This window comes from Trachemys scripta, chromosome 3, assembly GCF_013100865.1.
Source record: "Trachemys scripta elegans isolate TJP31775 chromosome 3, CAS_Tse_1.0, whole genome shotgun sequence".
NCBI classification, from domain to species: Eukaryota; Metazoa; Chordata; order Testudines; family Emydidae; genus Trachemys; species Trachemys scripta.
In genome coordinates this window covers 54,029,331-54,056,174 of record NC_048300.1, presented here as the reverse complement: position 1 = coordinate 54,056,174, position 26,844 = coordinate 54,029,331, and the positions used below count along the sequence as shown (strand labels likewise).

General features: G+C 46.6%; 1 protein-coding gene across 2 annotated transcripts in view; it reads right to left on the bottom strand.

Moving 5' to 3' along the window:
* ALK (ALK receptor tyrosine kinase) overlaps window positions 1-26,844 on the bottom strand; it is a 111,917-nt gene that overhangs the window by 34,337 nt on the left and 50,736 nt on the right. Inside the window, exons 5-13 of one of the 2 annotated variants that reach the window (XM_034764760.1) lie at window positions 17,399-17,549; window positions 13,757-13,888; window positions 12,501-12,645; window positions 10,058-10,240; window positions 7,863-7,961; window positions 6,268-6,416; window positions 3,809-3,830; window positions 3,232-3,330; window positions 950-1,136 (exon numbers count right to left, since the gene is read on the bottom strand). In XM_034764760.1, coding sequence (XP_034620651.1) covers window positions 950-1,136; window positions 3,232-3,330; window positions 3,809-3,830; window positions 6,268-6,416; window positions 7,863-7,961; window positions 10,058-10,240; window positions 12,501-12,645; window positions 13,757-13,888; window positions 17,399-17,549 — 1,167 coding nt within the window. Of the gene's footprint in view, window positions 1-949; window positions 1,137-3,231; window positions 3,331-3,808; window positions 3,831-6,263; window positions 6,417-7,862; window positions 10,241-12,500; window positions 12,646-13,756; window positions 13,889-17,398; window positions 17,550-26,844 lie in introns of those variants that run through there. The other variant, XM_034764759.1, reaches the window with a different exon arrangement.

Here is a 26,844-nt window from a genome sequence, read left to right as displayed (position 1 = left end):
TAGATATGACAGAGGAGCCCTGCAGTACCTGACAACACATTGAGGGTGTTAGTGGATGTTGTGGGCTTCATCTCTGTTGTACCTCCGGGAGGATTTTGGAAATACAAGCTCCTGAATCTCCCATACCCTCCTGCTTCTTAATCCTGTCTTTTGGCTTTGTGTCTAAGATCATGTAGTATCAGTGTCACATCATATCCTCTATGGAGGAGGACTGTATCCTGTAACAGTAGAGGGGCTGGACTCGATGATTCTGCAGGTCTTTCCTAGAGATGATCTCCAACTCAAGGCCTCCTAATCTTTTTAAAAGTTCTGATCCAGATCCTAATGTGGCTCAGGGCCATGGATAGATTTCTCCATCTCTGGCTTTTATAGTCCAAGTCCCACTGTCCGGTAGCATCTAGAGTCTCATTGCTCACTGCTGTTGTTGCAGTTGCTGATGTCACTCTCATTGCCAAGAATCCAGTCACAGACTTCTAATGAACTTCCTCCAATCCTCATGCTCTCCATATTACATCAGTTAATATTTGGTCTAAACACAAGGGTATTCCACAAAATGTTTGAGACCCTGAAAGAAGGATGTCTGGGGTCTGAACTACTGCGCTGACTGGTGACAGCTCTTCAGTTCTTTCTACAAGACAGAAGATGAACAATGTGCCTATGAAAGACTAAGGACAACTAGCTGGAGTCCCGTCCCCACAATGGTCATGTGGTAAGCATGGAATACCACCCTATCCACCATAGCTCTTTTGTGTGTCCAAGGTGTGTGAATGTATGGAAAGAAAGAGAATGTGAGAGATCAAGTGTGCATGTGTGTGTGTGTATATATATATATATATATATATATATATATATATATATATATATATATATATATATATATATATATAAAAAAGAGAGTGTATATGAGTGGATGGGGTGAAGTATGGGGAAGGCAAACAGATGAGCTTACCTTATGAGGGAGATATTTTTCCGAGGCACCTCTTTGAGATCACTGATGGAGGTGGTCTTTCCTGCAAAGCAGTAGTTGGGATTGTAGTCCGTCATAATAGTGGAGGTGCGCAGTCTGCTCAGTTTGTACTCGGGGCTCTGTAATTCCAACTGCATGGCTTGCAGCTCCTGGTGTTTCCGGCGATACACTGGAAATAGAGCACAGTGAATCTGGGAGGCAGACTGCCTTGTGAACATGAAGGCAACCAATACAGAACATATGTGCTGTGAAACTGGTATAGTGTTCAGACTCCAGTGAAACAAAATAAACTGGGGCATTGTCAACCATCTGTACTTCACGTATATGCAGAAGTCTGGGTGCTTCTCCAAAGCTCAGGCTGAAATTATCCAACTTGTTTGATTTAGAAATTAGGCTAAGAACAAGCTCACTCATGAGTCTCCCAGTATTTCTTGATTTGGAGAATAGGGTGAAATCCACTAGCAGTGAACTCTGAAGTAACAAATCTGTTTTGTTAGAGATTGTCTGGGCTTCAAAGTATCCAGATCCAATTTTCCCGAAGTTCAAGGGTGTTTGGATGCAGGGTTTTAGTTAAGCGCCTAGCTTATGAGGAAGTTGAATAAAAGTCCATACTTAGTTGCGTTGCATCACAATGTTCACACTGAAATCTCTTTAGAAGTAAAATCTCTCCCCTCACAATGAAGTTGTGTAAATAAAATGACTTCACTTTATGAAACTCCCTCTTGATTCCCATAAGCATGAAGGGAGTCTAGCGGATAAGTGTAAAGTTTTTAAAGACACCCATCCACTTGATCAAATGTTTCTAAACCTCAGACATGGTTCAAATTTGGGGGAAAGCTGAAATCAGTTCTTATAGTCTCGGAATCAATTCATTCAGCTGTTATGTTAGCTCTCCACACCTATGGAAGACAGGCATTTCTTAGGAAATCACAGACCAAAGCTAGTCTTACTGTGAAAGTAATTCGAATTCCACATGTAAGTTTACAAAGTAGGGCCCAGTCATGGACAGGCCCAATAGTAATTTTGCCACTGACTTCAATGGGAGCAAGACTGGGCCCGAAGACTGTGGCTGTACTAGGTCCCATGTCTGCTCTGATAGATAAGTCACTGAGAGGAAGAGTTTAAGGGGAAAACTTCCACTAGCAAAGGGGGCTGAATTTAATGACTTATTATCAACCCCTCCTAGTTCTCCTTTCACCTTATCATTGCTCTTGGTTTGATTGCTCAGATCTCTGCTCATTCCTGAAATGAGAATGATAGGGATGGCCAGAAAGAATTTGGTTATTCGTCTATTCCCTGAAAAGTAATTAGTTCCTTAAGGGGATATTGTTAGAACAGAAACTGTACATCTGAAACCACGTGTATGTATTAATAGCAACACCTGAAATAACTACACAAATCTAATTTACTAGTCACCATCTGACCTTCTGGGTGTGTGTTTTTTTAAAAAGCATTTCCCTCAGTGTGGACAATGGAAGGATACTGGCTAGTTTGAATCACTGGTTCTCATGCATTAGTGCAATAATCCTGGTATGTTTAGAGTAGGAATGTAGGCATGGGATTGTTTAAATAAAAATTTAAAAAAAGATGTAATTGAAATTCTGACAAAGGCCATGAATATCCATGTCTTACTAAACCATAATTTGTAAAATTGGAATCTAAGCCAAGGTTTTCAAACTTGGGTAACTAAATGTAAGCACCTAAATGCATATTGTAGGTACCCTAAACTAAAAGAGGCCTGATTTTTTTTAAAGTGTGAGCACTCACAGCTCCCTTTAAAATCAGTGAAAATTGGAAATTGTGGTCTGACATTTTTACACCCCAAACCACACAACGGTCTCTCTTTAAGGATGTAATCATGAGAAGTACGGCAATGCTGCAATCAGTCACTGGAAGGACCTTGCAACTAGCTAGTAATGAAAAGGAAGACAAAGATGGTATTTTAATTATACCTGGATATCCATTTATACCATATTTGCTGCCTAGTGAAATATAAAGTGTAAAAATATTACTCAAACTAATTTTTTTTCCAACTTTCCCTTCACAAGAAAAAATGTCCCTAAATTGGTTGTTTTGGTTAAAACATTTATCAAAGAAGAAAACAGATGAGTTTTCATTAAAAAAAAAAAAAAAACAACCAACACGGTGTAAAGCTTGAGTCCTAATGCCAACGTTCTTGGCTCTCCTAGAAATGGCTTAGTGAGAAGCACAATATGCTGCCACTTTTGCTGCTCTCTGCACATTTTGCTTTAGGAGACACTCACCTATCATGATCCCGGAAAAAGCCAGAATGAGAGCAGCCACCAGTGCTGACGTCACTACAGACAAGACCAAGGAGAGGGGGAGATGAGCCACGGGATCAGCTGAAAGAGATGCATAAGGAAGGGGGAGTTACTTGTTTTAACTGCTCTCCCTATGGTCAGGCCTGCCGACAGCAATTCCGGGCGTCAGGGCAGAACAGTCAATGGGCCCCCACGCACGCACAAGCCGTGGACATAGTTCGCCTGACATTTGGCAGTGCTGCGCCTGCGCTGGCTGGTGCCTGGGGGTGTTGCCGGCTGCGCCGCTGGGTCCACTCTTCCAGCATGGCCAGGGCTTCCACATGCCCACCCAGGAGGGTTGCCAACTATCTAATTGCGCAAACCCAGACTCTTGCCCTGCCCCTTCCCTGAGGCCATGCCCCTGTCCTGCCCCTTCTGAGGCCCTGTCCCCGCTCACTCTATCACCCTTCCCTGTGTCGCTCGCTCTCCTGCACCCTCACTCACTTTCACCAGGCTGGGGCAGGGGGTTGCGGTGTGGGAGGGGGTGCGGGGTGCAGGCTCTGGGAGGCAGTTTGGGTGCGGGAGGGGGTGTGGGGTGCAGGCTCTGGGAGGAAGTTTGGGTGCAGGGGTTCGGGGGGGGTCAGGGTCGGCTCTTACCTCAGGTGGCTCCTGAAAGCAACCAGCACACACCTCTGGAAGTGGCTTCTAGACGGGGGGCCCAAGGGGTCTCCAGGTGCCACTGCCCACAGGCACCGCCCCCACATGTCTCATTGGCTGCAGTTCCTGGCCAATGGGAGCTGCGGAGTCGGTGCTCAGGATGGGGGCAGTGCACGGAGACCCCCTGCACCCCCAAGGGCTGTAGGAGCGTTCCGTCTGCTTCCAGGAGTGGCACGGAGCGTGAGCGAGCGGGAAGCCTGCCTGAGCTCTGCTGCACTGCACTGCCACCAGTGGTGGATGCTGGGGTCCCCCGGGCCCTTTTAAATCATCTGGGCCCCTGGACAATTGCCCCCTTCCCATCCCCCCACCCCATCAGCAGGCCTGCCTCGGGTCATTTTTAATGTAATATTTTTTTCTATCCCTCCTCCCGTTGACTCCATCTGTCACTCTTGCACTGTAGGAAACAGAGGATAACCTCTGCTGCAATCAACTCCCAGATCTATGACTTCCAATGGCTCATTGTTTCACTTCCCTCAATTAAGTTTGAGCCATAAAAACAGATGGTTTCCTATCAGGAAATTAATACACACACTCACTGGCTATGAAAGCAAGGTCATAAAAACAGGGAGGGGGGTGAGGGTGGTGAGTTAAATTGTCAGTGGGGGCTGAGTGGTGCCATCAATGCCAAGTCATAGCGAAAATAGGGTGAGGACAATTGCAGTATATCATCTGCTAAATGCATCCACACAGAAAGAACAGATGAACTGGGGAAAACCCTACTACATGGAAGCAGTGTTAGCTGGTTTATAACATTCCTTCCCCCTCCACCCCCCGTGCAATATCTACCATTTAATAATACTTATGGAGCAGTTTCCAATCAGGGATCACAAGGCAAATGATGACCATCACCACACCCGTATAAATACATCTGACTATCCCCATTTTACAGATGGGGAGACTACAACATAAAGAGGTTGAACAATTTTCCCAACTCAGTGGCAGAGCTGGGAATAGGACCAAGAACCCTGGCTTAGAGTCCCTCGCTCTACCTGCTGGACTCAGTACCTCTTCTTAATGTACAAATGTGGGGAAAGCCCAGTACTGGAGCTCTGAGTGTAAGCAGGGCAAATATACTCCACTCTGCCTGCCTATGTTTTGCATTCAGCTCTCAAATGAAGCACTGACTCGGATTCTCCTCCTTGCTTTCCCCTCTCCCATGATGTTTACCCCTCCCTCTGCCTCATGCCTGTGACATGTCATCTCTGGCTCTTGGGAAGCCTAAGCTTAGGGTTGAGTTTGACTGGAAAATTCAGGGGCGCCATTTCAGATTTCAGTGGAGAGGGGGCAGCTTTCAGCAGAGGCCCAGGGGCCACTTAGACCCCTGGAAGTTCTTGGGATTTTTGAAGAAGTAAAAATCCAAAATCAGTCAGTTCCCTTCACAGCTGCAAGGGGAGAGACCTCACTGTGCTTTTCCTAGGAAAAGCTGAGACTCTGAAGCACAAGATGGCAGCCCCCAGTGCACCGTTGGGCAAAGGGTGCTTCATCGCTCCTCTAGCAGCCGATGTTCTGGCCACCTTTGCCAATCACAGCTTCTAGCCCGAGCACTAGGGCCAATTAGTAGTGAGGGTGTGTGGCACCAGATGAGATTGGAGCAGAACTGCAGTTGCTTCAGCCCAGAGGACAGGTGGGTCCCTGGAGCTGGGATGGGTAGGTCAAGGAGCAAGCTCCAGGCTGCTTGTGGGTCTCCGGCTGCTGAAGGTTTCAGGGAACAGAGCAGGTCTCTGGGCCTGGAACCCGAGCTACTCTCCAGGGCAGCCCCAGGTGCAGCCCACAGGAGGGACCCTGCAGGTACTTGTCTTCCTCCTGGGCCATGGGCAGCACCTTGAAATTAAGCACAGGTGGGGGAAAAGAGCAACTCCCCTCTCCCCCCCCCAATTGCAACCCTGGGAAAATTCCTTGTTTGTTTGGGGTGAGTGAGTGCGAGTTAATTTCAGATCAGGGCTTCTCTCTTTGATCTGTGCCTGATACAGTGTCAATGTAACCAAAGGCTCTTTAAGGGGCACTCACACCCACAGATCACATATCTTGCCCCTTCAGTGCAAAATATCATTTAACTGCCCAATGATGCAGGTATATAAGGCAAAACACATTAGCAGTGCTGCCCCATGTGCCAGCTTCCTCGTCACTGAAGTGCACTGCGTTTTCACTGCAAATGCCAGCAACAAAGGGGATAATTAATCAGGGTCGACTTTAAAGAAAGGCTATCTAAGTGCTTCTGTGCTGTCTTGCAGTCCAGGTCATTAAAGAGGCTTTCACTATGTATTCACTCATAGACCTACCCATCCCAAAGGAGCCCCTTCCTCCCTGCACCTTCTTACCTACACAAGAGACACCATCATCAGCCAGGTCTGTCCCAGGCTCACAGAAGCAAATGACTTTTTGAGTCTCCAGATCAACACGGCACTCATCAAGCTCACAGTGGCTGCAGTTGAGGTGCAGCTTAATAGCCACCTCTCCGTGCCCCTCTGTCACTAGGGAACAGATGAAAGAGGCTGAGTTGTTATTGTAGAGATAACCCAAGAGCTTTCCGCAAACAGCAACAGGAGAACTGCCGCATTATGGGATGGGAAATGCACACGTGTATGGTGCCCAAGTGCCCCACGTCGGGTGGGATGGGCCCTGTCTGAAAACCTTTCCTGACTGCCATTCACCCCTCTCTGCTGACTGTATCCCCACTTCTCACTGGCACCTGTATTAGGGGAGAGGAGACTGAAGGAATCTCAGCTAATAGTTTTCATTTACAAAAAAAATCCCTCCGCTAAGCTGTCTTGGACACCTGCACTGTAGCCATGTTGAACCAGCTATGCTGGTGCAAAGTGGCCACACAGCCCCAGCCCCTTCAGTGAAATCCCCAATGCAGCAAGGCATCCTGCCAGCCTTGTATTGCCTCTACAGAGCACAAGGGGCATTGTGGGGCAGGCCCAGGGCATGCTGAGGCCAGGAGGAAGTGTTGCAGGAGCAGTCCTGTGCCCTCCTTGCTACAGCAAGCCCCACTGGGGCTATGGGAGTGGGGGGAGGAGATGCAAGTTAGGGCAGCCCTCAGGAGTTTCCTAGTCTGTGCTGGGGCTGAACCATCCACAGCATCCCCTACTTACCCACTGGGGGAGATCAGGTTCAAGTCCTCAATTCTTGGGGCCAGCACAGACTGGGAAGACTGCCAAGGTTGCACACTCCACCTGTAGGAACTGGGGGAAATGCCTCACTGCCCTCTCCAGCAACTCTGTCAGTCTGACCCAGGAGAAGCTTTAATGGGGGAAGAGCTGAGCACTGAAACATTTCCCATAAGAACGCTCTCAGCTTCCAGCACTAGCAGAAGCACAACATATAAATCACAGGCTGACAGCTTGGGGAGAGGGGCCTGCTAAATCATCTAGTCCGTGCTCCACCCAGGACTGGATTGTGGTCATAGATTGTTGTAAACCAGACGTATTCCAACTTCTTTGAGTAACATCTTTTATTTCAGGCAACACACCTATCCCAGCAGTAGCTCCACAGATCCACACCTGCCACAGTTGCCAACAACATACAACACAACACTGGAACACCCACAAATGTCCTTGTTTAACAGTCTGCCTATTCCCCCTACTGGCTGTCTTATTACACACATTATAACAATTTGTTCCCTACAGTATTTCTTGGGTTCATTGTCCAGTCCAGTTTTAAGTGACTTAAGAAATGAAGCTTTCACCACTTCTCACTGTTATGAAATGTTTCCCCAACAGCCTCCATTTTTTTCTTTGCTCCCTTTCATCTCCTTATTCCTCACTGGACTACACTAAACAACTTCTCTCCTTCCTTGGTGTTCACAACCACACTAATCTACATTTTCCATCTAAGGATCCCAAAGATTTCCAGACACAGCCTACTCCAAACATGAAGGAAACTCACGAGAACTGATTTCTGACCGATATCAATACCTTTCAGTGCGGGGGTGTATAAAGTACCCAGTGGACTAATAAAGGACACACCATCCTCCCCATCCATCTCTGGGTCATTGTCCGCTGCAGCATTGCCACCTATGTCAAATCAGAAGGTACCTTAACGTACTGTGGTTCATTAGATCTAAAATACAGTTAAGAATTGCAACATGCAAGCAAATTCACAGTATGAAGCATCCAAATGAGAAAGGGCAATTAATCAGTCAAAATATCCAACTGGGATGTTTAATGGATGGTGGAAAGGTTTAGTGGATAGTGGTACGGACTATTGGCCTTTCACTTCTGGGATTTCGGCTTAATAACGCTTGTGGCTCTTAATTAAGCAAATTAATCTCTCAACTCAGTCCCAAGCAGACCATTGCCCACTAAGCACAAACATCACCTTTAATCATTCGGATGCTGTGAAAAACATATGAACAGATCGTCCTATGCAGTCATTTGGCTAGCAGACTGGTCAATGCCAGTGCATAAGGGTTAATTCCGCACAGTTGCTGATCAGGCTATGTACTCCACCAGCACTGGGAGTAACAGTCAGCTGATCTGCTTTCTCTCCTCTACACCCGTTGGGCCAGGGTGGTCCGACAGCGATGGGGGACTGAAGGAGATTGCATGGGAAATGTTCAAGTGTGCCTTGGACAAGCAGAGGATCTCAGAAGCGGAGCTGTAGACCAATATTTGATCTGTTAACATGCACAGATGCCCTTCCTCCCCCCCCCACAAAAGAGAGGGTTGTTTTTCCACTTTCATCACCTTTGGCAGGGGAGAAAATAGCATACTGCAAACAAAAGTATCTTACATGAGGCATTCTGTTGAAAAAATCGTTACACATAATATCATCACAATGCATGTGGTCAAGCTAGGAATTCAGGCTAATTACTTCCTTGCAGTGTTTTGAGTCTACGATTGCCCTGATTTCAAGCCACAGTGGTGGATAACCAGGGGTAAGAAGTCCACCACAGCTGAAGAGATGGGTGGCCACAGGGACTGATTATGAGTTGTGGAGCTGTTCACCCTATGGTGACGGCTTTCAGTCTGGCCCATATCAGTAGTAATTCAGTGTCATTACCATCTAATGGCTGACCTGGAGCCTACTGGAAAGGAATTAGTGGCCTCCGTTCAGTTCCTTGTTGATGAAAGCCACCATCATAGCTGTCATTAATTGGCCTCCCTTGTTGGCAGTCTTAGCACAAGAGCCAAGGATTGGACTATAGAGACCAAAATACCTGCCTTGCCCTTAGAGGTGATTCCTCTAGGGTTGAGGCATGCTGGTCTTGGGGCAGTGTGGAGGAAGCTTGGATTGCCACTGCTCATGCTGAATCTCCTTTAAGGCTATGTCTACACTGCACCGTTAACCCGGTAATTGGCACCAGGGTCTGAGCATCTGGGTTAGCCCTGCTTGGGTGAGAGCACCTCCACAGCAAAGCCATATCTGGCTATTTCCACACTTGCCTGTGTGTGTCTGGGGGAATTCCCCATGGTTTTTCATGCTGAGACACTCTAGGATTTCTTTCCCAGCCAATTGTGGGAGAATCCGTCTCTCCTTCACAGGGAATGGTGGGAAGGGCATTGGAGGACTCGAATGATTTAGCCTGTGTCCCCACTGAACAGTAGGTGGGTTTCAGCCTGAGTTAAAGTGGAGTCATGGCTCTCACCACCCCTCAGCTGGGTCAGCTAGCCTGGGCTCCAGACTCGGATAAAGGGTGTTTTCTTTCCCCCCTGCATGGATGGTAAGTGGGGTGAAGACTAAAACCCGGGTTAACTCTGCAATGTAGACATACCCTAAGTGCAAACACTGGCCATCAGACTCCATGGCAAATGCCCCCAGATGCTGGTCTTGACAACAGGAATGCAAAGCCTATGGCTCCTGCTTCTTCAGCATCATGGCCAAGAAATGAAAGGCTCAATATATAATTATGAGTCAAGAATCACAGCAGGATCTTGATGGCATAGTTTTCCACAATGCAAAGCCAGGATTCCAGCTGAAGAACTGACATCCGGCTATTTGCTTAAAGGCTAAACAACATAAGTTCACCCACAGCTAAAAAGGCGACACACAGACATCCTATTACATAACAATCATATATACTAGCTATAGGAGAATTTTTGATCAGTGTTTTGCTGACTGTTAGCACTAAAGGAGGGGAAGGGACACCTTGAACATGAAGCCACTTTACCTATATATCCTCCGCCTCCTCCACCTGAGGAGCACCCCCCTCCACCCCCTCCGAAACCCCCTCTTGTCTCCCACCCCCACTTCTTCATGGCCTGGGGGCAGGATTTTCCTCCAGTAGCACCTTCCAGCAAGGACTTTCCTGACCACAGGAAGGAAGTGTTATCATTCCAGCCACCTCCACCACCTGCAGTTAAGAAAAGAGAAAGCAGCCCATGTAAGTTTCTGTTACATCCAAAATATATATATTATCAGAATGAATGCGCATTCCAAACATGTCAGCTGCAAGGGAGATCATCATATAGTGGTTAGAGAATGGGATGGGAGTCAGGACTGCTGGGTTCTATTGCCAGTCTGCCACTAACTGGCTGTGTATGACTTGTGGCCACCACAAACTCTCTGTGCCTCTTTTCATCCATCTATAAAAGAAGTGTAATACTGTAATGAGAGCTGGTCAGAAAATGGTATTTTTCCATGAAAAATGTAAAGAGATGAAAAATTTGAGTGTGTGTGGGGATGTAGGAGGACATAGGATTTTTTTTTTTTGGGGGGGGAGGAAATTTTCCATTTTTTTCATGAAAAACGAAACCCAAAACTTTTTCAAAAGGTTATTGGTTTTCAAAAAATACTGAAATATTTTTTTCACTAAAAAAACCATAGAAAATGTTAAAAGAAACATTTTTCTGCAAATAAATTAATTAAAAATGCAATTTTTCTTCACCAACTTTTTTTGATTGAAACATTTTGACTAGCTCTAACTGTAATGGACCGGCTGCTGTGTATGTGCTCTATTGCCCTCTACAGGATGAAATCAGATATTCTCAAGTGTGTGTCTTTGGTCTCATATTAGTGACAGCTAACACAGAATCTCCTTTAGCTTGACTGTAGTTGCTAGCACTTTTTGGAGCAGGAGGATTTAAGCATATTCTTGCTGTTGCTGTTAAGTTCCACGTGGCCAGAGTGTGCAGCACAGTGAGAATGGGGAAGTTGGAGTAACCCTTCACCACCACAACTCTTTAGTTTGCCATACAAAGCCTGAATAACTTGAGATTGTGCAGTGGTGGGGGTGAATGGCTTCCCCCACACTGACAAGTTATACGCAGAAACCTGAGCTCAAGCTATGGGAAGTAGAGTGGATGAGGGAGGAACTAACTTTCTATTACTCTGTCACCAGCCTGGGGTCTGAAATATGTTTTTCAAACAAATATTTAATTACCTTTTAAATTAATGGACCACCCAACACAAACCATTTTTCTTGAAACCAAATTCTAACTAATATTTCTACTACCTTGAGACATCTAATTTTCTGATATCAAAGAGTTTGTGCTTATACTCTTTAATAGCCTAAAATACTACAGTGATTCTTACTATCACTACTGGTGCCTTTCATTTGAGGAGCTCAATGTACTTAACAAACAGTAATTAGTTAAAGCTCACAACAGCCCTGGATGTAGAGAAGCATTATCCCCATTTTAAAGGTGGCCAAACAGAGGCCTAGAGAGGTTAAGTGACTTGCCAAAGGCCACAAAGTAAGTGGATGTCAAGAAGACAATTAAGAGTCCTGACTTCCAGCCCTCTGCTCTCTATGCAGTCCCCACTACATAGCATTCAGTTTGGAACATTTCTGTGCCTCCATTCCCCATCTGTAAATTGGGGATACTTCTCTCTTTCAGACAAGGATTGGGTTGAGTTAGTTTGAAATTGTACAAACTGCCACATCCGTAAACACTTAATATTGTTAATTGTGATTTTGTTTATTTTTGCAGGGTTCATGAGGATTGAAGGTTCAAGATCCAAAGTGCTGGACATTACAGAGCTATGGAAGAGGCTTTTCAGTCTCAGGAAACAAAACAAACAAAAATACGGAGATTAAAGTGAATTTCATGCTTGGGAAAGGTGCCAGACTGATTGTCTGTAAGACTGAAGTCCACTAACCACAGAACAGTACAATCCGAGAACGAAACTAGACAATGTTCTGTAGGGAACAATCCTGCCTTGGTAGGGAGATGGACTGAATGACAATAGGTCCTGCCCATCTCTGTTTTTATGGTTCTGTAAGCAGAGACCGCCGAAACACAAGCTACTCATAGAGAATGCACTTGCCCTGATGCGAGAGGGTGGTCCCCACCTCTGTGGCTCGTTCAGCCCTTGACCTTTTTGCAGGGACTGCTAACCTGTCTGCACTAGCCTGGGAAGCTATGCTGTAGAAATACTACATGATTTCCATGTCTACAGGGATATCTTCCCTGTGGTGACAATGGTTTCTGAGAGTCTCACATTTTTGCATCTTATGTTCTGTCCCTCAAAGATTTGCTGAGACAAGGTGGGTGAGGTAATATCCTTTACTGGACCAACTTCTGTTGGTGAGAGAGACAAGCTTTGGAGTTTACACAGAGCTCTTCTTCAGGTCTGGGAAAGGTTTTCTGAACAGAGTAAATGTTCCTTACCTGCAGCTCCTGAATTTCCATTCAGCCCTGGAACAGATGAATCATTCTCCAGCCTTTCTGGATGAAAAGTATCTGTTTTGGCCCTGTAGGCCCTGCCACCACCTCCTGCTGCAATTATCAAGGGGACTGGTTCTCCATTCTCCATCTTAACAGGGTGAATTGAGAAATGAAGCTGGGGTTTACGCTGTGTCAACATGCAAATACAAGTTCATCTCACACGCTAGTTACTTCACGTTGCACTAAGCAAGTCCCTAGGACTGCTGAGCAGTCCAAATTACAATTGCCTTATTCATGTACCTGCATCCAAAGATTAATGGATACTACTAATCATACCATGTTCAGTGGAGAACAGCAGCTTTGATGGCTATATGTATTGTGCACGCCAGTGCTCACGGATCTTGTAAAGCATGTAATGTTACCCTGTATGATGTAGTATATCAATTACAAGAGCTCTAAGATACACTGCTCTGTGTAGTGCTGTACAGTGGCTCCACTTTGCAGGGGATTATCACTTTGGGAGCTACTTGAGTGTGCAGAGTTACTATGATATGGTACAAGTCTATTGATTTGAAGCATATTGAGAACACATAAAACTGGGAGTCGGGATGAATGCTGATTGATTAGCCAACTTTTGATAAAATGTAAATGACCTGCAGTGGAGATCAATGGTCTTTGGCTGAAAGGCTACACCTACGGCAGAGCATAAAGGCTGATCCCAATTGTTCATATGCCATAGCACAGCAGAAGTCAAAGGCTATAGGGCCTTGTGTATTCTGTGTTTCCACAGCTCAAGAAACTGCCGTGGAATTTACCCATTGGGCAGAACTATGCTCCAGAATCTCAGGTCACAATACAAAATTATATTTTTAGTCCTTGTGGTTGCAAGATAAACCTTAAAAATGTGAACAGAATGTAAACTGATGCAGTGACCCTGCCTGAGTGAGCAGACAGCCTTAGCAAAAGCTTGAAGAGGTATGAACAGGGCCATTCAGCTCAATAAGGGCTCAGGACCTCTGTGCCTCCACAGCCATAAATTGTAAATATAAGTTATATTTAAGCTCACTTTAAGGCTTGTTTATTCTGTGGGAGCAGTTTAAAGGGTTCTTAGTTTAAGTGAGAATCAGACCCAGAGAGTTCTTGGTGCTCCAGGGTACATTGTAGGGGGCACTTACTAAACAAAGGATGGCATTCACGTAAAAGTCTATCTAGTGTGCAGCATTTTTATGTAATAGGATATAATGGCTATGTTCCTGTACCTTAAATATATACGTTGCTCCTCCCCCTCCACCACCTCCTCCTGCCCATTCATGGACACTCCTGTTCACTCGAATCTCCTCTTCAATCACGTTATTCTCTCCAATGCATACTTTCTGTATAACATGGTTAGTCTGCAGATAGAACAGCAAATCTGAGTTCAGACAAGGAGCTTCCATTTTGCTGCACACACAAAGTAAGTTCATCAGCTACAAAGAAATCATAGAATATCAGGGTTGGAAGGGACCTCAGGAGGTCATCTAGTCTGGCCTCATATGCCTCCCCTCCCTGCATTTGCAAACCAATGGTCTAAATGTGCTTCCACCAAAACCAAAGGGAATTTTGCCTCTGACTCCAAAGGGAGCAGAAGCAGGCTCACACTCTCTTACAAGAGTGTCACCTTTTGCTCTGCTACTGACCAGAGGAATTTGTGGCTTTTTAAAATTGAATCCTTTAAAAATGAATCCAGTGCTGACACAGGCATTGACCTTCCAAAATGCTGGGGAGTGCTCGACCCCCGGCTCTGACCCAGGCCCTGCCCCCACTCCACCCCCTTCTCTCAAGGCCCCACCCCTTCCTGCTCAGTTCCACCCACTCCCCCAAACATGCCACGTCCTCACTCCTCCCCCCCCACAGCCTCATGCACGCCGCAAAACAGCTGTTTGCGGTAGGTGGGAGGCGCAAAGAGGGAGGGAAAGGCGCTGATCTTCAACGCCCACCAGCAGGTGGGAGGTGCTGTGGGGGGGGAGGGTGGTGCTGATAGGGGGGCTGCCGGTGGGTGCTCAGCACCCACCCTTTTTTCCCTGTGGGTGCTCTAGCCCCGGAGCTCCCACAGAGTCGGCGCCTATGAGTGCTGATCAAAAGAGGCAAACAGACATCCCTAGAAACTGATGTACTATATTTATCCACAGGAGAGGTATGGCATAACCTAAGGGTGACTCTACTCTACGTGCTAGGGAGTATGATTCCTCTAATCGTGCGCACATACTCAGGGATGCTGGAACAATATGTATAGTGGGGGTGCTAAGAGCCATTGAACCAAACTGTAAATCCTGTATACGATGGAAGCCACTTCAAGCCGGGGGGTGCCACAGCACCCCCTACTTCCAGCAGTGATGCACATACTCATGCTAGCTCTCACCGAGCTAGCGTAAGTATAAATAGCCGTGTAGCTGTGCTACCATGGATAGCGGCAGCAGAGGCGTGGCTGAGCTGTGCAGAGCACAAACCTGACAGAAACCGGTGGGTATATTGGGCACAGCTCAGTCACCCTTCCACTGCTGCTGCTGCCATACCCACACAATTTATACTCATGCTAGCTCAGTATGCGTACACAAGGAGGGGAATCACACCCCTAGCGTGCATCATAGTGCAGATGTAGCCAGTGCAAACCCCTCCCACTTCTTCCTACCCGTAACAACAACCTGGTTTTCACCTAGCACTTTTTACCCATACATTTCCATGGGCTTTACAAAGGCAGGTAAGTATTGTTACTATCTACATTTTACAAATGGGAAAACCGAGGCACTTGGCAATGACATGACTTGCTCCAAGTGACACAGCAAGTCAGTGGTAGCCAGGAATAGAACCCTGGTCTCCTGACTCCCAGTCCAGTGCCCTAGCCACTGAGCCCTACTGCCAACCTGTTTCAGTCCTGATTTTGAGGGACCAGCTAAGGATAAAGCTTCATTACCAATCAGTGCCAAATGCCAAGACAGTTTTTGTGGTGGACACTAGTTCACTAGGCAATCAGCTGAATCCACACCAACTCATTTCAAATAGACCAACAGAGAACTACAATTACCATCCCTAACCCAGGAGAAAGAACAGTCATTTAGTGACTAATTATGTTCATGTGGTTCACACCTGTTTTCTCCCTAAAGTCAATCAGAGCACTTGTGTGTGTGTGTGTCCAATGAGCATGATTTAGCTCTGACGATTTACATTGGTTGCAGCTCAGCCATTAGTTATATTACTTTCTGGTTGTCCTTTAAATATCTGACTCTCAATTTCTATCTTGTTATTTATACTGGGCTCAACACTGGGGTAATGAGCCGTATTGGAAATATTTACAGATAATATTTGTCTAAATATAATCCTCCCTCTGTATCTTCCTACTCTGTCACATAAGTATTTTATTGCAGGAGAAGAACTTGATGCATGCATCCTTCCAATTTAGAACTGAAGTGTTTTGTTTACCATACAGTGGACTCAAAACTTGCTGCAGAGTAACGCAGGCACAATTAAAAATCCACTTCAGGCAAGAATTTGATTCAGAGTTTGGAAGGGGATGATTAATAAAATGACAAAGTGCAATGATCCAGAGAGACCAGTAAATTACAATTGGATTAAAAAAAAAACACCTTCATTGCAAAGACATAACTGATTACAATCCAATCAAGTAAAAGTCCCTTCCACAAGTCAATGCACTCTCTTTGCTTCGATGAAAGAATTACATTAGCACTCAATAAATTCTCGCTAAGCTTACAGTGGCCTGTAATTTAATGACTCCATATATTATATTGCACTGGAATGGCTTGATTATACATGCTGAATGAAAGTCTGAGTTAGGACATATCTGATTCTAAAGGGTTCTTACATTAACCGTGTGTGTACATGAGTGCGTGTGTGTTGGGGACATTATTCCAGTTTTAGCATTTTCTGCAAGATTTGGCTATGGGGCCCCCAGACCCTTCCACTTTCCTGCCTGTAGCTTCCTTCCCTTCCTTTCCCTACTCAAAGTCTGTAAGGGGCAGCAATGCTTTGGTTTCATGAACCCCAGCCGCATAACAAGTGCCACCGTCAACAATCCTGCAGAATACTAAATGCCCAGATCAAAAGCTGTGGTGAAATTTCACAGGATAATACTTAATTTTCCTCCATCAGGCTTCCAGCAGTAGTAATGGAAGGTGATCATCTTGTAAGCAATTTGTAATGATTCTTAGTAACAGTGGAAGTTGGATTAATTTAATAGTAATGCCTTCAGCCTCCCCCATGCACAAACAAAGCCTGAGCAAATGGGGTTTGTGTGGTAATCCATGTAGGATTTAAGGGGCCCATATCAAAGATGGGGCTGAGGTTGGAAGGAAGGGAAAACCCCATGAGGCCAAACTTGCAGAGCTTCCCCCAGATTAGTCTGTTGGAGAAAGGGTGGGTGAGGTTGTCCCGTCACTTCTGTAGAATGAGAAAGGGATTTGGTACTTAAAACCAAAGATTCCCTGAGATGCACGCAGATCCACTGGGGCCCCCACTGTTCCATGGTAGGACTGCAACATCAGTCCCTTTTGGGTATGTCTACACAACAAAGAAACACCCGCAGCTGGCCCAGGTCAGCTGACTTGGACTCAGACTGCAAGACTGTACAATTGTAATGAGGATGTTCAGCTTGGGTTGGACCCTGGGCTCTGAGACCCTCTCCCCTCGCAGAGACCCAGGGCTCAGACCCCATAGCCCGAGCCCCATGAACCTGACATGGGCCAGCTGCAGGTGTTTAACTGTAGTATAGACATGCCATTAATATTAAGTCACTACCAGAAATCTTGTATCTGTAGTTTGAACTACTCAAACAAATTCAGACCGTTGTAATATTAAAGATCCCAGTGCTGGAAAAGGTTCAACATGAGACAGAATTGGCAATCACTTACACTAGGGCAGGCATCTTCTCCTTGCTGGCCCACCAAGATGTATAAGGCATCATCCTTTTGGAGGTCAAAAATCCCCAATATGGACACACCATGGGACCTCACCATAGTATTCTTCCCTCCTTTCCCACCAGCTGCTCCATAGCCTGAGATGCTGAAACGAAAAGAAAAGAAGATAAAAGCCTGGAACCAAATTACATGGGTGAAAACAGTGTAATGGAATCCTAAACCGTATTACAGTGTTCCGCCAGTAGGTGGTGATATGTGTAACATACCTTATTTAAGCTAATGTCAGTACATTAGAGCTTATAGTGAACACATTTGGCATGTGTCTTTCTAGGAAAGGAAAGCTCTGTGGCTAGACCATATCTGGTGCAGACAGTAGCAGCCCTGAAACCTACTGTGTACAAGGTGTGCATGGCACGGTGTCAGGAGTAAACTAGTGACAGAAGAGAATAGAAACAGAAGGGAAGCAGCAACAAAAGTTGCAGCCAGAAGGAACAAAGCACCAAAGGTTGCAGGCTCTCATCTACATGCCTCTCTTCAATGCCCCAGAGAATTTCAGCTTTGAGAAACCTTCACAATGAACAGACTGAAGCAGTATTTTGCAAGGTTTGGAATTGCTACCAAACCGAACACTACAAGTATGCTCTTTAATTTATGCTATGGGAAAGCAGGCAGAGCATATCTTTATATTCTTTGACTTTACTAAAGACAGTCACAAAGAAGACTATGGGTATGTCTACACTACCCTCCGGATTGGCGGGTAGTGATCAATCTATCGGGGATCGATTTATTGTGTCTAGTGTAGACGCGATAAAATCGATCCCCGATCACTCTGCCATCGACTCCAGAACTCCACCGCAGCGAGAGGCGGAAGCAGAGTCGACAGGGGAGTGGCAGCAGTTGACTCGCCGTCGTCCTCACGGCCAGGTAAATCGACCTAAGATACGCCAACTTCAGCTACACTATTCACGTAGCTGAAGTTGCGTATCTTAGGTCGACCCTTCCCCTCCCCGCCCCCCCAGTGTAGACCTAGCCTAAGAAAGGTTCTGGATATATTTGATGCATACTTTATACCCCAGAAAAATGCGGTTTATAAAAGAACATGCTTTCACCAGAGAATTCAAGGACCAGGGGAAAGCGTTGAATGTTTCATAAGAACTCTGCACGCATTGGCTGAAAACTGCAAGTTTGGAACTGCAAAACATGAAAATGTCAGGGCTTACCAGGGGATCGATGGGTGGCGATTGATCCACTGGGGGTCGATTTAGCGGGTCTAGTGAAGACCCACTAAATCGACCGCCGATCGCTCTCTCCTCGACTCTGGTACTTCACTGGAAGGAGAAGCATAAGGCAAGTTGAGGGGAGAGTTTCTCCAGTTGACCCAGCATGGTGTAGACACTGCAATAAGTCGACCTAAGATACGTCAACTTAGATACGCAACGTCAATGCGTAACTTAGGTCAACTTAGCCCCGTATTGTAGACCTGCCCTCAGAGACAGGATGGTTATTAACAGATAAAAACCTTTCACAGCAGCTACAACTGAAGAGATTTAACTCTAAGCACAGCTATCCAGATACGGTAGCAAAGCAGTCTGAGCAGTGAGACAGCAAAACCAAGAGCAACTTGCCAAACTTGAAAAACAAGAAACTAGCTTAGAAGCAGTTAACAGATGCAGCAACTAAATTTGTTAGTCTCTAAGGTGCCACAAGTACTCCTGTTCTTTTTGCAGATACAGACTAACATGGCTGCTACTCTGAAACCTGTCAGATGCAGCATGAGTGCTACAAGGCTTTACCATAAGACCGCTGAGGCAAAGAGAGAACTGCCAGGTAAGAGGCACAAATTCCAGCCAAACACCAAAGTCTGACAGCCTAAATGCACAAGATGTGGAAAAATTCATATCTCAACAGATGATGCATGTCCAGCCAAAGGCATAAGCTGTGATAAATGCACAAAATTATGGACATTTTGCAGTTGTTTGCTGCATCAAAGCAGTCAGGGAATTGACTCATATTACAATCAAAAGCCATTGTTTCTGGGATCTATCCCTTGTGATAACATAGAGCCTTCCTGGAGAGTGAAACCGAATAGTCCAGTAAAGACTATTGACTTTAAAAGTGACAATTTTACATCAGATGACAGACACACAGTCAGAGAACTGCCAGGTCTAGAACTCGGTGTCCATGTTCGTATCAATTGGATTTAGAAAAAGGATGAACAACTCCACCTGTCATAAAGAAAAGAATTCAGTGCCCCAATCATATGTGATTGAGACCAACAGTGAATAGTTCAACAGGCACCACTGACATCTATAATTTGTTCTTCAGCAAAAACAATCAACAGAGCAAACTCTATAGATGGCAGATGCAGAACAAGATGATGACTCAAGGATTCCAGACCAACTACAGGCAGTCATTGCAACTAATGGACAGCCAGAGTCACATAATTAGAAAACCAGTGTGATTCAGAGTCACTTAACAGACTGATCCGTTCTGAATTTCAAAGACAGTGTAAATTTGGTAAATGGAAGGAATGTAGAACTTAAAGGGGGAGATGTAAGGGAATGCTAAACTGTATTATACTGTTAAGCCACTAGGTGGTACTGTGTGTAACATACCTTATTTAAGCTAACTTCAGACTTACATGGCAGAATATTAAAGGAGCTTATAGTGAACAGATCTGGTCTCTCTCTCTAGGAAAGCTTAGGGTTGCCAACTTTCTAATCACACAAAACCAAACACCCCTTCACCGAGGGCTCTCCCCTGCCCCGCCCCTTCTCTGAGGCCCACTCTCTCCATCCCCCCTCCCTCTGTCGCTCACTCTTCCCCACCCTCACTCTCACTGGGCTGGGGCAGGATTTGGGGTGCGTGAGGAGGGTGAGAGCTCTGGGGTGGGGCTGGGGATGAGGGGTTTGGGATGCAGGAGAGGGCTCCGGGCCAGGGTGGGGGGGGTATGAGGTCTGGGCTGAGATAGCAGGCTCTAGGCGGGGCCAGAAATAAGGGGTTCAGGATTTGGGAGAGGGCTCTGGGCTGGGGCAGTGGGTTGGGGTGTGTGGAGGGGTGAGGATTCCATCTGGGGGTGCAGGCTCTGGGATGGGGATGAGGGATTGGGGTGCAGGAGGGATGAGGGGTTTGGGGTACAGGAGGGGGTGGGGCAGGGTGTTGGGGTATTGGGAGGTGTGGGCTCCAGGAGGGAGTTTGGGTGTGGGAGGGGACTCTGGGCTGGGGCAGGGAATTCGGGTGATGGAGAGGGTTCGGGGTGCAGGGTCCAGGCAGTACTTACCGCGGCTCTCAGGAAATGGCTGCCAGGTTCCTGCCGCCCCTAGACGCATCGGAGGCCAGGGAGGCTTCATGCGCTGCCCTTGTACCCGCAGGCACCACCCCCACAGCTCCTATTGGTCGCAGTTCTTGGCTAATGGGAGCTGCAGAGCTGGCCTCGGGGCGGGGGCAGCACGTGGAGCCTCCCTGGCTGCTCATGAGTCTAGGGGCTGCAGGGACCTGGCAGACGCTTCCAAGAGCCACACGGAGCTAGGGCAGGCAGGAAGCCTGCCTTAGCTCCAGGCCCCCACTGCGCCACCGACCAGACTTTTAATGGCCCGGTCAGCGATGCTGACTGGAGCCGCCAGGGTCCCTTTTCGACCGGGCGCTCCGGTCAAAAACTGGATGCCTGGCAACCCTAGGAAAGCTCTGTGGCCAGTCCATATTGGGTACAGAAGCCTGACCTGCTAGTAGCAGCCCTGCAACCTACCGTGTACAAGAAATACATGATAAGCAGCTTCTAAGAAGAATCACAGGAACTACAGATGGAACAGAATTGATCCTTTCCCCTGTCAATAGCAGATTCTGTGATTACACTTGCAAAGAACATCAGCCAATTATTATTATTTATTTGTACTGCTGTAGCACATAGGAGCCTCAATCAGGGAATCAGGGCTCCATTGTGGTAGGCACTATATGAACACATAACAAAAAGATGGAGTCTGCTCCAAAGATCTTACAGTCTAAGAAAATCAAGATCCAAAACCTTCTTGGAAAAGCAGGATTGTGAACTCTGAAGACTGATGTCCTCTGCTTATCTACAGAACAAAAACAGCCAGGGCAAAAGCAGTGCAAGCATCTCTCACTTCTACTCCAGAGTAAGAACAGCTGATGCCGAGCAAGGGCTTGTAAACACAACTTTGTTGGGTAGAGAGATTCCTCTCCTCTAGACTGTGTACTCCTTGCTAGCTTTAGAGTTGAACACAGGGAGAGAGAACACAACGAGGGTCTATAAATATGAGATTCAACAGGAGGAGACTCGAGGAAGCAGACAAGGAAACTGTTCCAGATGGCAGGGGCTGCAGGGGAGAAGGCTCTCTCGCACCAACAGTGGCAAGACTGTGTGAAGGGACTGAAGGAGCATAGAGAGAAACTCTGGCTGGAGCAAGTTCAAGTGTACTTTGACAAATAAGGCAGGCAAAGTCACCTGACCTTTATATTTAGTGTGTAACACGCACCTTCTCAAGGTGGTGCTCTGTCCCCCTTGAGTGGTGTCTGCTCCACATATAAAGGGTGATATTTTTGGCCATTCATTGAAAGTGAAGCTTTTCATGGGAAAGGATTGCTGTCAAAGAATTTCCTGTTTCGAAAATTTTTTCAAAAAATGTTTCAAAATCATCAAGACAGCCTGACTGGCATTTCCACAATGAAATGTTCCTTTTTGGACTGTAAGAAAAGGCTTTTCATTACAAAATTAAAATTAATTTATGTAAACATATTTTTTTAAACAAAAAAGGGTTGAAACTGAAATGAAATGTTTCAAAATGATTAAAACAAAATGTTTTGATGGACTCAAACCAGGGTTTGGGGTTTTTTTGGATGATCAGATGGCAATTTTTTTTTTGAGATTTTGGCTTTTTGTCCCAATTCAAAATGGGAAAAAATACTGAATTTTCCCAAGAGAGGAAACCTATTTCCCACCCTGTTCTAGGGATGAGCCTCCTACAGCCTTGGGCTTTTAAGTCAATCAGTAGAGCCTCACATTTTGAAAACCAGATGTTCCAGATACAACCCCCACTGCAGACAACCCACCCAAAAATGTCACGTTACAATTATATCCCTCAAATCCTCCCTCTTTTATGCAAAATAATAAAAATAAATGTGCTCCTCTATAGCAGCATTCATCCAAGGACCTCAAAGTACTTCAGAAACACTGAACTAAGCCAGGCAACTCCCACTGTGAGACAGGTATGAATTACAATACTCATTTTAGCAGTGGGGAGATTGGGACACAGAGAGCCAAATTTCAATCCAGTGTACGCAGATGAGTCTCCACTGACTTCAGTGGCATTACAACCACTTACATCAGGGTGGAATTTGGCCCAGTGAGGGTAAGTCACTTTTCCAGAGTGACAGATGATCCTCAAGCAGAGTCAGGAATGCAACCCAAGAGAGCTCATTCCGTGCTCTAACCACTAGCTGTATCGTCCTCTAATGAAACTAATCTAATTACTTTATTTAAGGAGAACCGGCTTTCCTTTAATCCCCATTCCTTCAATTTGGGCTCTGAACTTTGCCTGACATGGCACCACATGTAAATGGACTAGAAACAGTACCGTACATGGCACAGGACTGCTCTGCACAGCCCCGTCCCTACCAATTATGGTGCCCTACGCAGCCTGAGCACCTGCTCTCCCCCTCCCCTGCCCCGTGGAGGATCTGGGCTGCGCTCAAGGCCTGCAGGGCCGCGGAGGCAGGAGCTGTGGGGGGCCGCTTTGGAGGGGGGCCCACAGGCCCAGAGCGGCCCAGGGGATTAGCAGGGGGCCTGGCGCTGGCAGCAGGAAGCAGAACGACCCGGCCCCAGCCTGCTCCGCTCCCCCTGCCACAGCGGTGTCGCTCGGGGCAGGGGGCTTGGGGAAAGGGGTCCCTCCCTGTACTCACCGGCGGCGGGAGACACAGTGGGGAGCCAGTGGAGTGGAGTGGCCTGGCCTGGGTTGCTCTGCTTCCCGCCACCACCAGTTAGTGCAGGGGTAGGCCTGACCCATGCTGCCAGCGCCAACCCCCCAGCTAATCCCCGGGGCTGTGTCCATCGCTGGGGGAGGGGGCTTGGGAGAAGGGATGGAAAATGGGGGTGGGAAGAAGCGGGTCGGGGTGGAGGGAGTATCCCGCAATACCCTCTCTTCCCCCTGGAAAGCACAGGAGGGTCAGCTGGGGGATGGGGCTGGCCGCCGGCACTGCCGCATACGAAGCACGCAGCTGCACAGGGCACCATGAAAATTGGGGCAATTTTGTGCCCCAAATTTCATGGTGTCCTACGCAGCTGTGTATTCTGCGTATGCCTAAGGATGGCCCTGGCTCTGCAGTAGGACTGTTTCCCCAAAGGACCTTAAGCAGCTCGTTCAGCCAAGCTTCACGTGCTAGTTACTAGTGTGAAAAAATGAGGCTTTGACATTCTGCTCTGAGGCAGCCAGCACGAAGCGAGCATGATGCTGAAGCAATTGTGGTGTGCCAAGTGCCTCAGAAAGCAGATGAGATCCTTGGAATGTGACATAATTACGTTGGTGCCACTTTTTGTAACCAAACCAATCATTCCTCAATAAGGCTGTACCCAAGCCAGGAGAGAAAGTGAGGGACACTGCGTAGGGTCCCCTGAACAGATGCTGCACAGACCAGGAGATTACTGAGATGATTTGCAACAGGACATTGTAATGGCTAATGAGGTGCACCATGAAGCAAGGCAGACTGGCAGGGCTAATCAGCTGCAATTAGGAGCCATATTTTTCTACATCTGAATAGATTTTGCATACAAGCAATAAAGTCAGAACGTGCAAGAGACCCCATTAGTGGCTCATTCACAAGCTGCAGGCGAATGTGAGCAGCAGATGCAGCACCACGGCTGCTCCCCATTCATCAAAGGAACCAATTGCTATTTAAACAAACCGAATGTTTAGTCTTTATGGTATGGATCCCTGCACCAATACAGAGTCCATGGGCGCATGAGGGGGTGGGTGTTGGCTTGCAGGATTGAGGCCTAAAAGAGACAGACAGCAGGCAAGAAAATCCAGAGGAGGGAATAATTTACATTTCCTTCCTGCCTTCCTTCCTTTTTGCTTTTATTATATCATGACTTGTGCACATTGAGGAAGATGTGAGTCTTTAGGGGGATCTACATGAAAGGAGAGGACAGTGGCTCAGCAAACTGGGGATGGAGATGCCATTCCACACATAAGCAGCAGCGTGGAGAAAGTAATGGAGATGATTTGGGGAGAGGGAAAATGATCAGGATGTCAAGGCTGGACCACTACATGATCAAGAATAGCCTCTCTCATAGGATTCCTGTCCCACATGGGACTTGGAAGTGCCAGGCGCCAGTTAAAATGACAGAGTGGAAAATACAGTGAACCTGACTGAAAGGATCTTTTAGGGTGTGGTTCTAAAAATGGGTGAACGTGCATGGCGGATGGGAGTGGATCTTATTTTTTCCTCCATAGCCCTGAGGATGAAGGGATGGAAGATTTCACAGTAAGTTCCAGAAGGAAATCTGACGATAAAATACATAATGTCTTGTTTTGCCTGATGCTGCTGGTCTTTGCAGTGTAAAATCCAACTGGGGCCAAATCCAGCTCTCCTTGCTCACATGGAAAGCCCATTAGGGCCTTGAACTGAAATAGCCCCGGTCTGTTGACCTTCAGGGCAGGCTGCAAGGCTTAGCTGTTTATTCAGAACTTTGGTGAGGGTGGGCTTTGCTGGGGGCTGCTGTTCATGTCAGAGGGGAGTTTTGCCGAGGGCTGAACTATCCTTTTGCTACTGTTTTTATTCTGGTAAATTGTGACCCTGGGAATGCCTCAATGCCAAAGGGCCCACTATACCATCACTCACATCAGGCCTGACACACTCACTACTCCCAACACACTTATCATTATATGTATCCAAAAGATGTCATGGAAGGTATCATATGTCAACTGGTGACATGCTGGTCCTTGAAAATCATTTTGTGATGCAAGTACAGGTTGTGTACAAAGAATTATACCTGTGCTGGAAATATGGTCTTAAAATGTGGTTTGGGAGGCAGTGCATACAGCCAACCTGCCCTAGCCAAAGGAATGTGGGTTTACTTATCTGGCCGGCTTGATTACAGGCAGAGGACAACAAAAGTATGTTTACATATAAGGTAAACAAAGCTCTCAAGCCAATGAGCGGGGAAGGAGACAACCTAGTAAGCACACCAGGGGATAGAGTCTGCTCCCCAGGACGCCTTCCTGGCTCTTGAGGCAGAGACAATGGACTTTGGGCAATATAAGGAGAGCAAAAAGACATTCTAGTTATCTGTCATTTAGGGAACTTAAGGAACAGCACCCTCTGAGCCTGTGAAAGTTGGATCCCCTAGTCTAAAGGCTAAACATGCTGGGAATTTGATGTAAGTGAGAAAAGTGCTTAGGAAAAGTTTGTAACTTGCTAAAATTAAGTTTGTCACTAGAAAGTGTGCTTTGTTTGTAACCTGTCTCTTTTTCTCTTGCTTAATATCATTTAAATCTCTGTTCTTTGTTAATAAACTTATTCTTGTTTTATTATTAAGTTACCTTAGTGTTGCTATAATGAACTGAGTTCGAGTTTTCATCTAGCTTAACAGACAGGTGTATACATTGTCTCTTTGTAGGCAGCGAACTTAGTAATTTCTGTAAGCGAGTGAGTGGACACGTCAGGGAGACATCTTTGGGGAATACAGGAACTGGAGTTCGGTGACTGTTACCTACAAATCAAGGTTTAGACTGGCAGAGTATTGAGGAATTGACTGGTGAAGCAGACAGACTGATGTGGCAGGGAGCTGACTTTAGCAAAGTTCACTCTCGCTGGTGCTGAGAGGAAACGCAATGGTTTAGATCTGGGTGTCTTGAGAACAGAATGTCACAAAAATACATTTTAACTTGTGTCCAAAGTGCCCAGCGGATTGTATTAGATAGATCAATATCAGGACTGAGGGCCTCCTCCCTGCTCCTGCTCCTTCACACTGGACGAAAGGCCCGGAGTGACAGAAAGTGGCTGTAAAAGCCCCATATCCAGCAGAGGGTCTTTTCTCTCTTGGTGCAGGCCGTGTGCAGACAGCTGTAAGGCTAACTTCTACAGACCCTCCTTGAACAGCGGGGATGCTGGGGGTTAGGAGCGGGAGGGATATATCAGGGGCAGGGATGCGGCATGCAGTGCTATTCTGGGCAGCCCTGGGAAGTTGTCGTAACTTGACATGTCCCCAGGGCCATCTAGGTTATGCTGAGGGCCGCTCCAGCTCCTGCAGAAGTCCAAGATCAGAAGGGCACAAAGATGGTTTGAACCCACCATAGCGCCCCCTCCCACACACACACACATTCCAATTGGCTGCGAGTTCTGTGCTGCATCTTTAAGGGGTGCGGAACAGCATCTGACTCCAGTTGTAGATCAGGAACCAAGTTAGTTTGTTAGCCATTAATTAC